The 13,714-nt window shown below is 33.8% G+C and overlaps 1 protein-coding gene across 8 annotated transcripts in view; it reads left to right on the top strand.

Annotated features, from left to right (window-relative positions):
• LOC128209128 (myosin heavy chain, non-muscle-like) overlaps nucleotides 1-10,069 on the top strand; it is a 49,873-nt gene extending 39,804 nt beyond the window's left edge. For 4 of the 8 annotated variants that reach the window (XM_052913032.1, XM_052913013.1, XM_052913022.1 and 1 more), the window contains 4 exons: nucleotides 191-523; nucleotides 859-967; nucleotides 1,138-1,307; nucleotides 7,846-10,069. In XM_052913032.1, coding sequence (XP_052768992.1) covers nucleotides 191-523; nucleotides 859-967; nucleotides 1,138-1,307; nucleotides 7,846-7,969 — 736 coding nt within the window. In that variant the 3' untranslated portion in view covers nucleotides 7,970-10,069. Of the gene's footprint in view, nucleotides 1-190; nucleotides 524-858; nucleotides 968-1,137; nucleotides 1,308-2,354; nucleotides 2,390-2,819; nucleotides 2,829-6,177; nucleotides 6,216-7,845 lie in introns of all 8 variants that reach the window. The other 4 variants (XM_052913040.1, XM_052913056.1, XM_052913048.1 and 1 more) reach the window with 4 other exon arrangements.
• The last annotated feature ends 3,645 nt before the right edge of the window (nucleotides 10,070-13,714 follow it).

Raw genomic sequence — 13,714 nt, 5'->3', positions numbered from 1 at the left:
CGGGTTGAGTCAAAGGGAAAGATCTTTCATTGGTCGCTGTTTTATGTTTTTATTAAATAGCCATGTTGTTATTTTTGAATTCAGTATCATATAAAAATATTAATATTAATCTTAACAGAGCTCCCGATTTTACTTTGATATTCTCATAGTGAACAGTTAACAAGCACTGACACTCTTACACACACACCAGATCTGCCCTGTTGGATGAAAAACGTAGACTGGAGGCTCGCATCTCTGCGCTGGAAGACGAACTGGAGGATGAACAGGGCTCAAACGCCGACCTGCTTGACAAGGCTCGCAAGGCTCAGATGCAGTTTGAGCAGTGCCAGACAGACCTGCAGTCAGAGCGCTCAGTCACCCAGAAGCTGGAGACCCATCGCATGCAGCTGGAGCGTGCCAACAAGGAAATGAAGGAAAAACTGTCCGAGCTTGAAGGCCAGATACGCACACGCACAAAGGCAACTATAGCTGCACTTGAGGGCAAGGTGGCTAACCTGGAGGAGCAGCTAGACCTAGAAACCAAGTAAGGATGGACTGTAATATCTATTACGGTCATATTATAGTATCGTTCAATAATGCAATTTTTGAGCTCCTTAATTCTCGTTTATCTTGGACTACATTACTTAAGAGACTGCAGTGAAGTGAAAGACAAGTATATAACCCTGTGAACTTACAGTCACATGTTCTACATTATTTTTAGACATGTGAAATTGAAGCTTGATGATTGAACATAAAAAATGATGCTCTTCAAAATTGATAATCCCATACATACATACATGTGAATGGTTTCAAAATTAGAATCCCATGGATTGTTTGATTGTGGTTCTGAAAGAATGATATGTATTGTGATATTTCCAGGGAGCGTAACACAATGCAGCGAGCAAACCGACGCCTGGAAAAGAAACTCAAGGAGCTTCTTCTACAGGCTGAGGATGAGCGAAGACATGCTGATCAGTACAAGGAACAGGTGAGTAGGAAAATAAATGAGCATAAACATTCTGAAGTAGGTAATTAATTTTACTACCATCAATTTTATGCATGTCAGCCTTTTCTATTGTTAATTAAGTGTGATATCCATGTTATTAACAGTTTATAAAGAAAAGTAAATTATCTGTGAGCTTATGTTATATTTCCTAGGTGGACAAGATGAATGCACGTGTGAAGGCGCTTAAGCGTCAAGTTGATGAGGCAGAGGAGGAAGTGACGCGCATGAATGCACAGAAACGCAAGATTCAGCGTGACCTAGATGACCAGATGGAGTCTAATGAGTCTCTCTCCAGGGAAATATCACAGATCAAAAAATACAGGTGAGGCTCCAAGGGGGTTTGAGTGGGGAGGGGGGTGCTTCCTTTCTAAGGTGCTATTTATGGAGGGTATGAAACTCAGATGATAACAAAATCTTTAGGTACATTGTGATTCATGGCTCATGCTTGAATTATAAGAAGCTGATGAACAGTATGACCTATGTGATGCATTATCAAAAGGTTGAAAATTTGACTGGTAGTTATGAAATTTGTTTTAAAAAGAAGCTGACTTTTAAACATCAAAGATGAAGCAAGGGTAAGCCATGCAGTGTACCCTTAACAAATGACACTATTTTCCTTTTATTTTATTTTCTGTGTACACAAATTTTAATTAGTGAGTATTATTCTTTAATATTCCCTTAAAGCACAGTATCAAGTAGAATAGAATTATAACATTAAAGTTCAGAGCAAATGTATGTAACATTGCATATTAATTTCCCATGTTAGTTGGATACATACAGTTTGCTTTGAACATATTAATATTGTACAAATGATATGGTGCCAGGGAAGAGATAAAAAATCTAGATGTAGAGCGCATATATATGTATATTATCTGTTAAATATTGTGAGTGCTTCAATTCAAAGTTTATTTGCTATTACCGTTTTGTTGGTCACTATATTTTGTGTTGATGCAGGGCTATTTCAAGGATATTCTGTGTTGTAATGTTAATGTTTAAATGACATCTTTCATACCTTTCACAGTACAAGACAGTTTTTGAAATCATTGAAATGTTGCCCTATTTTCTATATTTAGGGTGCATACAGCTGTAGAGCCAGCATGATAGCATTCATGTATCTTACTTTTGCCACTACAAAGCTGTGTCAAATTTCTTATTTAGAAATATTACCATGCTTGGGTAACTATATTTTTTGTATAGAGTAATAAATTTAAACTGGCTTTGAGGACAAAAAAATAGAACGTAATAAAAAACAACTGATAGTTATAAAAGCTTATAGAATGAGTAAAAATACACTGAAACGTGAAGGGTTGTACATGAAAGGTATGAAATGTTAGCGGGAGGAATGACTAACTCGTAGTTTATTACCCAGAGTGTCGAGGCTGGAGCCCCAATCGTCTACTTGAGGTAGCCCACGCCAGGTTTTACCCCTCTATTTCTGTAGTTTGACTTGGGGCCAGACCTAACAACATGTCTTTGTCTTCCCTCCAGTGATGCATGTTATAGGGAGGGGGTAGTTGGATGGGGATTTAAGGGTTGTTAGGATTTCTACTTAATATACATGGGTGGTTATTTGTAAAAGGTCAGACATTTCGCGCCATAACATACGATATTGAAGTTAATTGGTATATAAAGGACAGAATTCTGCTTGCAAAGTTAAAGACTGTAATTCATGCATTTTGCAGATGTTTTGTACATCTCTATACGCTTATAAGGGTTGGCTTGATTGCTGGAGGGGAGTCAAGTGCTACTTTGTTTCGGCCCGGTGTACTCTTGGCTTTGTCGTGCTCTATACCAAATCACTCATAATCACATTTTGTGCTGCTATTTTAAACAGAGACAGCAGGTAAGTTATCACCATTGTTGCCATGGTAACAAAGATGCTGCCTTGGTTACTTTCGCACACAATGCTTCCTGTATTTTACACGTTCTTACAATTTCACATCTTCATGCTTGCAAAATAACCCTGTATTCTAGCTATATCCTGTTATGTGGATGTTTTGAATTAGTTTTGGTTATGTTGCATTGAAGGAATGATTTACTAGCTTGCTTTGATCAGGTCAGAGGTAACGTTTTCTGGGAATGGGAGTTTTTCTGATTTGCCAAGTTGCATTTAACAACTGTGAATGATAATCAGTTTGTGCATATACGTATATTTTGTATTCCATTTATTGTGTATATTTGTTTGTTAAATTTATAGTTATTTGTTTTTCATTTATCATTACATTCTATGCAAGACAGTATACTATTGTTATGTTAAGTAAACTGGCAAAAACATAAGTAAAGAAACATCTTATTAAAAAGCAAGAGCTTAAATGTAGCCTGATGGTTACTAAGTAAAATTTGTAATACCCCGTAGTTATATGGTCATATTTAAGCAAGAATGATTGAGATAATTGGTGAGTATGCCATTGAAAAGAAAGGGTCTGTCAATGGTCAGTTCTTTCCATTGAGTGACCAACTCATTACGATAATGCCAGTTTACAGTATGTATATTGTACTTTATAAGATACAGTTTTATTTAAGTATTATTTCTGTAACCAAATTTGCATACATATATAGCAAAAAATGTATTCTGTTTGTAGAATCCTTGCCGATGTATTCTTATATGTCTTGAAATCCTATACAGAACATATTTTCACACAGTTATTTATATACGATTTTGAAACATATTAAATTGCACCAGTTGCACCATTTATTATAGACTTGCATATGCCAAAGGATAATGAGTAGAATAAAACATTATTTGCAAATAGAATTGTGATTAAAATATGTGCAAGACCTACTACTACTAAATAATGGACTTCATAAAGATAATATCAGTCAACATTTGTAATGATTCTGTTTGCAAATAACAGTGTTTTTATTACATTTTGCACATGCAGGAGAGAGTGATTTAGATTTTAGTATAGTATATAATTACGAAGTTGAAATGTTTATAAATTATTTAAATGTATGCATTGATGTGTACATATGAGTTCCTTTTACCGAGTTCCTTTTACTGGTACCCAGTCATTAGTCCTGTTTGCACACAGTCAAAAAGACTTTGATATTATTTATAAGGTACCAAAAAAATATATCTTTGCAGGTTATATAGCTACATGTAGTTTAAACTTATTTATTGGTTATATAGTTAGTTTAAACTTATTCATTGGTTGTATAGTTAGTTTAAACTTATTCATTGGTTGCATAGTTAGTTTAAACTTATTCATTGGTTGCATAGTTAGTTTAAACTTATTCATTGGTTGCATAGTTAGTTTGAACTTATTCATTGGTTGCATAGTTAGTTTGAACTTATTCATTGGTATTCATTGGTTGCATAGTTAGTTTAAACTTATTCATTGGTTGCATAGTTAGTTTAAACTTATTCATTGGTTGCATAGTTAGTTTAAACTTATTCATTGGTTGCATAGTTAGTTTGAACTTATTCATTGGTTATATAGTTAGTTTGAACTTATTCATTGGTTGTATAGTTAGTTTGAACTTATTCATTGGTTGCATAGTTAGTTTGAACTTATTCATTGGTTGCATAGTTAGTTTAAATTTATTCATTGGTTGCATAGTTAGTTTGAACTTATTCATTGGTTGCATAGTTAGTTTGAACTTATTCATTGGTTGCATAGTTAGTTTGAACTTATTCATTGGTTGCATAGTTAGTTTAAACTTATTCATTGGTTGCATAGTTAGTTTAAATTTATTCATTGGTTGCATAGTTAGTTTGAACTTATTCATTGGTTGTATAGTTAGTTTGAACTTATTCATTGGTTGCATAGTTAGTTTAAACTTATTCATTGGTTGCATAGTTAGTTTAAACTTATTCATTGGTTGCATAGTTAGTTTAAACTTATTCATTGGTTGCATAGTTAGTTTAAACTTATTCATTGGTTGCATAGTTAGTTTAAACTTATTCATTGGTTGCATAGTTAGTTTAAACTTATTCATTGGTTGCATAGTTAGTTTAAACTTATTCATTGGTTGCATAGTTAGTTTAAACTTATTCATTGGTTGTATAGTTAGTTTAAACTTATTCATTGGTTGTATAGTTAGTTTAAACTTATTCATTGATTTAAGTTTAAACTTATTGATTGGTTATATTGTTAGTTTAAACTTGTTTACTTTACAACAATTGTAAAACAAGTTGTTTCAACATTATATTTATCACTCTTGTTGGTATGATTTTACACGGTCTTGTGTTTTGGGAAACTGGAGTACCCAGAGGAAACCAACTTTTCCTGCATAGTGACCATAAACCAAATCTCACGCCCTAGCTGGGAATCGAACCTAGGTCACCTAGGTGAGAAGTGAGTGTGCTAACGGGACAACAATTATATAGTTATTTTTACATGTGTAAATGTTTTGTGCACAGAAAGAATAAGAGCATCCTGTGAGTAATGGACAGGCACTATCGGCTCTGCAATGCAGAACTATTTTGATTAATTCATTTCACGATATTATTCAACGTAGTTATGACTATTTATTGAAAAGTCCCAGCTAAAATGTTCAGCTTTCCTGTGTCTTGTCTCGATTTTAACTTAGCAAGTTGTGCAATTCTCATGAAAATAGGAACAAAGCCAGAATATAACTATAGAAATTTCTGCTTATTGAGCAAGCATCTTGGATCATAACATTGAGCTCATATTTTACAAGAAATCACTTATTCTTTAGCCAATAAGAAGAACAAAGTCCTTTGGTAAATCAGAGCAATGTTATATAGTGGCTAGCTATTTCAATGTGCATTTGCTAGTTTTTCAGAAAAGTTTTTTTTATAGATTATTGACATGATTAATTCAAAATTGATGATTGATTGTGTTGTGACTTTTGCAAGCCAAAAAAAGTGATAATAGGTATGTTAGCTGCATGTATAAATGTAGTAAACGTTGAAGCTCAGGGCTAGAACAAAGCTATATCAATTTTAAATCATTTTGTGATTTGTTATGTGAATTTTTGCAGAGCAAGAAAAATGATAATATGGTAACTGGTTGCATGAATACATTGATTTTACTGGACAGTAGTTGTGGTCTTTCGCACAAGTGGTTGTTGGTTTGATACTAACCAGGGGAACTTTCTCATAGCTACTCAAAATGGACAACTGTACAGGTTCTACCAAGGATGATTCTATAAGCTATAAGCTTTTGTCACAATCAAGTGCAAAGAAAATAGCATGAACTAATAATGTCTTCCTAAATAATTTTCAGGGCTGTTTTAGATGATGAAAAATAATGTTTTCCTTCAGGTGAAGTATTAATGGCATCTCCCCAAGTCTTGAAATGATATTAACCCATATTCAAACTTGACCTTGTTCATTGAATGTCCAGAAGTTTCATTTCTCTTGCTGTAAATGCATTTTTATAATGGAAAAATATTTTTATGGCAAATGTTATGCTTTCAGTTCAACTAAAGTAACGGTAGTGCTTTGAATGTATTTTCTTTAGCTGAATTATTAAGAATCATGAGCTGGTATTCAATATTGGTCTTAATAGGATCTAAGAACGATGGAGCTAATTGGATTTCTTGTTATTAATAATTGACCAATAGAGTGAATGAAGTCAGTGGTGTATGACCATAACATTTACTTAAGTTGAATATTGAATACCACCTCTGCATTTAGGCATGCAAAAGATCTCAGAAAAACAACAAGACTTCTTGTCTTTCTGAATCTCTGCTATTTTAATATAGGATTGATCATTTCCAGGATTGCAGCTACTCTGAAAAATTATACTGAGCATAATAGGCATGTAAAATAAAGATCTGATGGAATATTTGCTACTGTAACAGGTTGTTCTGAATGTCTGGCACCCTGAAAACAACCAAACAGCAGATTAAGTTGTTTTGCTTTCACTTAACAATAATTGGGTCACCCATATTCTTTGAATATTACATCTAGTTGCTTAAAGACAATTGTCCCTGATTTCTTTTCTGTTTGTTATGAGAACAGTTTTCACTGTTTTATGATCATAATATCAGCACATTTGTGAGGCCCTGAAAAATCTCTCTGTAGATAAACTTGTTTGGAAGTCATTGGAATTATGAGCTGTTTCCGTTGATAGATAAAAAGGTATTGTATCAGTTGTAGTGCGAGCCTTTTCCTCATGTAAGCAAACTGTTCTGTTTTGTATTCCTGTTGAAATGAAGCGCATATACTGCAAGCGGGGAACCAAACAGCAAACGTTCGCCACATATATGTTACTCAAGGCTGGTTAAAACAGCTAGAAGGGCCACAAAAATACAAATATTTGTGCCTTGTAACCACAGGGATATTTGGCTTTAAAACAGCTTTGTTGAATATATTGTTTCTGCTGTTGTGCTCCATCGCTTGTACAGTTTGAATTACCACAGCCGCTTCATGTTCCATAGTTGTAGCTTTTGCAAGTTTTACATGTGTATAAGCACGAGTTGTTTCAGTTCTGAAATGGTTTTTTGACCCTTTTAGATTGCAATCATTGTTATGTATAAACTGTTAACCCGAAATAAATATAACTTTAGTATTCGAAAAAGTAATGATAATGATTTTCATTAAAATAAAAATACTATGAATTTCATTTTACTTTAACATACAAATAATTGACAGTACTGGTTCTCACACACAAGCAATCTTTTTATCAAAGCGCAACCAAAGGTAATGGAAAACGATTGACAGGACATATTTCATGTCAGTATAATGAAATAAGATTTTACTGAATATGTAGTTATTTGTTTTGTTCAATGTTGTAGTATACATATTATCGCATGTTGTAATATTTCATTGTTGAAATTGCACTAGATTGTGAGTAGGTTATTTAATTTCTGTGCACTTTATTATGTTGGATTGTGACTATATAAAAAATACATTCAGCTTCTCATTTCTACTTTCAATATCATTTCAGACCATCAGCACGTTCCAGTACAACACGGTCGGTCCTTTCCATGCGGAGCAATGCATCAGGCCTTGACGATGATGACGATGACGATGAAGACGACTCTAACAAAACAAATGATACGACCGCCTGATCGCCATGACAGATTTAGTGCTAGGCTCAGTTTCTTTAATATGCGATGATGAGAATTTTCGATATATTCCATTTTGCCGATGTCTGCCATATGTAGGCAGGATTTATTGAACTGTATCATGTTAACAATGTTTACTTGCAATTTGAGAGCAATATATTCACCTTCCTCGTCTTATGACACCTTCTACTATGGTCTTAGGGCAGTACATTTTGTTGAGAATGTCTTTTGATTTATGTTGACAATATTTAGTTTTGATTTAGCTTAACTTACAATATGTAAATATCAATAACCACCTTTGTATGTAGGACCGTTTATACTTACTCTGTAACCTAACTACTTATTATAAAGTAAAGTTTACAGAGTGTAGTACTTTTTAAAAGTGAGGTATGTAGAAAAAAAGCAAACCAAAAAATGAAGAAATTTTACCCTAATAATTTACCAAGTAATAATGGATTTTCTTACCGTATTGCAGTTTTCATATGCCAAGGTGCCTGTAATGTATGTGATACAATCTTCTTTTTTTCTTAAGAGTTGGGATCAATTTTTATGTAAGCATACTCTGTATGTTTTATGTTAGCAAAAAAGTGTTTATGTTAGTGTGCATCTGTTATTGCTGTATATTATATACCTTATTACACAAGTGCTAATAGCTTGATTTTGTTTCCTGTGCTGTTTACATTTATACATTACATATACCGATACATTGCATTATAGGATCAAATTCAATCAAATATAGGATAAGTTGAACAATATATTGTTTTCTTGTTCGGTTATACAGAGATCTAGACTTTTTAGCATAAGGCATTCCATTATCGTCATAAATAACTGTATAACCCTTGTTCCTGTGGTATGAACTGTAATAGAATTAGAAATAATGACAATATTTATGTATTATTTAATGTGGACAACATAATGTCATTTTTATCGTTGATTCGCAACACTTTTGAATAAACTTGAAATTCTTAACTTGTGTCCTTATGTTAAAGGTATGTGTGGAGATTGAAGCTTGATTTTGAGTTCTTCCATTGGCTTACACATGTGTTGATTCTGTTATGGTATAGACTGCTTCAAGTTGAAGTTCAGAGAAACAGCATTGTATGGCCTATATGATGATCTTGATGTTGATGATTAAATCGTTGGCGACAATGGCTGTTGTCTGCTTTGACCACGAGAAGTATTGTTGAATGAATTGATTGTAGATAAGCTTTTGCTGTTTTTTTGATACATTATTTTTATACAAAATATTCATTATGCTTATTCTGTGTATATACTATTATTATATATATTTTGGCACAAGGCTCTAGCTATTCTTACTGTTATAGAGTTAAACATTAGTTCTAGCTTCTTTCGCTGTTGGTATAGAGTTTCAGTAACCCGAAATCTCTTCATATTTTGCTTTTTTTCTAACTTTACAGCCTTTTTTTAATTTTAAAGAATTTAGTTATGGCATGTATGTGTTCAAACTTAATTTTTCTGTTTAAATCATCTTGTTAGATTTCAAGAAAATTTCATATCATATAAATATTTGCGAGTTAAATTATATTAAGCTTTTAGATTGGGTTTTTTGCACCGCATTGCTAAAATATTTTGCAGAACTTGTCTATATAACATGTCTAGGTTAATCAATTATTGGAATGAGATATTATCACGCTATGGGCATTGAATCTTGATGGATCTACTGGGAAAAGAAACGCGAACATAAGGAGACCAACATTTTGGTTAAGTTTTGAAAATTGTAAAATTGTTGTTTGGCAATGGTTCAAAACCATGCCCGTGATTTTGAATTCTACAATCTATGCATGTGTTATTGAATGGATTCAAGTGCTGTTAAGATGCCTTGATAATTCAAAAGTAACTTGAACGTGCTTCAGCAAAATTTTCCAATTTACTCAAAACACATATCATTGCAGTAGTCATGCATATAGCTTCATAGCTTGTAGAAAAAGAAAACTAGGGTTTTCTGTTAAAAAAATGAACAAAAATAACACGATTTCAAACATGATAATTGTTAACCATTTTGCTGTAGCTATTATATTCATGTATGGACATTGTAATGGGAACAAAGTATTTTTATGACCTATCATTAAAAGTTTGAAAGAATTTGATCTTTGCTTTTTCATAACTTTGGTTTTCTTCTGTGGCCTTACTTGTTTCTGCTTGGACAAAGTTCATTGGTTTGCAGATATTTACGCCAAAATTTGCTCTTTCCAAGGCAAAAAATAAAAAAGTTGTAAAAATGGTAAATCTGTGAGAGTGCAGCTTAAAAACAGCTGCGAGGGTATTGAGGCAAATCACTGCTGTATTCATTTCCAAGTTTAGTTTCCCTATTTTAAGTAATTCTTTCTGAAGCATACATCATATCAAAAGACCTTCAAAAAGGTTTTAACTACGACAGTAATTGGGTTTGGGCAAATTAAACAGATGATGGATAGGTATACATGGTTGCCTGTGTCAAGATTGGGGGTTGTTGGCAAAACACAAACAATGTCCCGCTGCTGAATAGAAATGATGTAATATAGTTCTGTGAATAAATCTTCAAACTTATTGAAACAACCCCAAGATCATGTAAAAGCACTGACATGCTAAAATGCAAGGAATTTTGACCTGTGACCCTTGACCTACTTCTAGATCTTGCATGCAATATTGGCTTCCCATTGTAAACATTTGTAATTGGTAGTTTAATAATTCCCCAATGCATATACAAGTTACAGCCAAGATGTCAGAACAATTTCTGACTTAGACCTATGGTAATGGGTACTTCAGGTGACACAATATGATGTTCTGCCTAATTATTTAAAACCCAGTGATGAACGAAGTTAAAGGCTAGTGGCTGTTCAATTAGCAACTTATAGTTGACTTATTTAAGATCAGAAACGAAGTGTTTTGATTGGCCTGTATATTTAGCTGACCAATAGGCTGAATGGAATTACTAAGACATGTCTTAAGGATAATGATAAGATCAATATTGAATACTGGCCCAGACATTAATTATTTATGCCCACTAATATATATGGCAAGTTGACACAAAAATTGAACTTCTAGTTTATCCTGGTCTATTTCAGCTTAGTTGTGATGTCAGCTATAAGCTCTTAACTCTGGTCCTGGATAAAACTTGATGACAGGCCCAGAGATGGTGGTGATTGAATCCACAACTTCTTGGTTACCTGTTTCGAAAGAACAGCTTTGGCTATGCCTTGTAAGTCCACTGAACCAAAGGTATTGTCTTAGCGTCAGTCCCTCATTCTGTCTGTACAACGATTTTTTATCATATCTTGGTAGGGATTGGTCAAATGATGTTGAAACTAAGTCTGACTGTTCCCCATGATGTAAGTTCGACTCCTTGTCACTATATTTCTAAACTCGGTCACATGAGTTCAGAAACTAGGTCAAGTCTGTGAAAAAATGTCCGGAACCATATATTTGTTTTGATGGGTAAGACTTTGTTGAAACTATGGTCAGAATGTTCCAGAAATTGATTTAATCTTGGTAGAGTTTTTAAGTGGGTCATATAGGGTTTAAAACTAGGTCATTAGGTCAAACCGTAGACAAATCTTGGGAATAGAGATCCGCTCATATTTTATATTTTTGCAATATTTCTGTTCCAGTCTTTATGAAAACAGAATGTTTGCCTTGATGAAATATTTTATAAGTTTGAAACTGGGTAATGTGGGGTCAAAAGCTGGGTTACTAGCTAAAAGCTAAATACAACACTCTGTACAGTATTCTTTTACTTCAAACAGCTGCAAACAAACTGATGTTTAATATCCAAGAGTCATCACTCTGCAGTGGTATTGCAGGTTTCATAGGAATATTTCACCAACACATGATTTTCATTCATTCTTGACCTCATCTGGCAAAAAATATCAATTCAAATGAATTTGCTTGTTGATTCTATGTTTACAAGAATGTGATATGTCTGGACCATATCATTTTTTAAAAAGTATTTTTTAACCGGTTACCTTTGGTTGTTATTTCATTTTTAGCTCCACTGGCCGAAGGCCATGGAGCTTATGTTGTCACAGATTGTCCGTCGTGAGTGCGTGCGTGCGTGCGTGCGTGCGTAAACTTTTACTTTAAACGACATCTCCTCTGAAACTGATAAGCGGATTTTGACAAAACTTCACAGGAATGTTCCTTTGGTGGTCCTTTACCAAAATTGCTCAAATGGTTCCGGTCCATTGCACAATATGGCCGCCAGAGCTAAAAATAGCAAAATCTTTAAACGACATCTCCTCTGAAACGGTTCGGCAGATTTTGATGAAACTTGACAGTAATGTTCCTTGGGTGGTCCTTTATTAAAATTGCTCAAATGGTTCTGGTCCATTGCACAATATGGCCGCCACAGCTAAAAATAGCAAAATCTTTAAACGACATCTCCTCTGAAACGGATAGGCAGATTTTGATGAAACTTGACAGAATTGTTCCTTGGGTGGTCCTTAACCAAAATTGCTCAAATGGTTCCGGTCCGCTGCACAACATGGCTGCCAGGGCAAAAAAATAGAAAAACCTTTAAAGAACATCTCAGAAACCGATGATCAGATTTTGATGAAACTTAACAGAAATGTTCCTTGGATGGTCCTTTATCAAATTTGCTTCAATGGTTTCGGTCCACTGCACAAGATGGCCCCCAGAGGTAAAAATAGAAAAACCTTTAAACGACTTCTCCTCAGAAACCGATGATCGTATTGCAATGAAACTTGACAGAAATGTTACTTGGGTAGTCCTTAACCAAAATAGCCCAAACAGTTCTGGTCTGCTGCACAACATGGGCACCAGAGCTAAGAATAGAAAAAAACGTTAAACTACATCTTCTCAGAAACCGATTATCAGATTTTGATGAAACTTTACATAAATGTTCATCGGGATGCCCTTTAACCAAAATTGCCCAAATGGTTCCGGTCTGCTGCACAACATGGCTGCGAGAGTTAAAAATAGAAAAACCTTTAAGGACTTCTCGTCCGCAGTCTTCACGAAAAACATTTTAACCTACTAGCCAGTTGGACTAGCATAATGGCATATTTTACTAGTCCGAATGACAATCTAGTAGTCCGACTATTTTGCCACATTATAAAACTGTATGCTTGAGGTAAATACCTATTTCAATTGAGCAGCTTGCAGTTTGAGTAAACATTTCTTTATTATGATGCTCATGCAGTGATAGGGTGTGACATCCTTCTGTTGGGAATAGTGCTCCTTGTTTTTCAGAACCTATGGGTACTATGTAAAAACAAAAGGCATCTTGCTTGAATAGACTGTAATAATATCAACATGGTTAGAAAAGAAATGCCATGCTTTAATAGCTTTGATTACATTTTACTACTGAATTACCTCCCTTTAATAGAAAAAAAATAATGTCTTAATTTTTCACATATAGCATCTTTAAATAATTTTTAAACAATAATAATTTATGAGTAAACATATAAGCATAAAGTTCTCACAAAAAGATCAATTTAAAAACCTTACATTTATACATAGGAAAGTATATATAGACTGAACATTAATTTTCGTTTAAGTGACATTCTGAAAGTTTATGAAACAGCTATTTTTAGTAACTTAAATGGCCGAAAAGTGTAAGTGAAACACCATGTCGATTCTATCTCGTCAGTTCTTGTTCAGGTTAGATATTTGCTTCATAATCTATTCAGATTAAATGTTAACCGATGATCAGATTTTGATGAAACTTGACAGAAATGTTCCTTGGGTGGTCATTAACCAAAATTTGTTAAATGGTTCCAGTCCACTGCA

Source organism: Mya arenaria, chromosome 2 (assembly GCF_026914265.1).
Source record: "Mya arenaria isolate MELC-2E11 chromosome 2, ASM2691426v1".
NCBI classification, from domain to species: domain Eukaryota; kingdom Metazoa; phylum Mollusca; class Bivalvia; order Myida; family Myidae; genus Mya; species Mya arenaria.
Note: the sequence above shows the minus strand (reverse complement) of the source record. Positions and strands in the feature narration are given on the sequence as shown.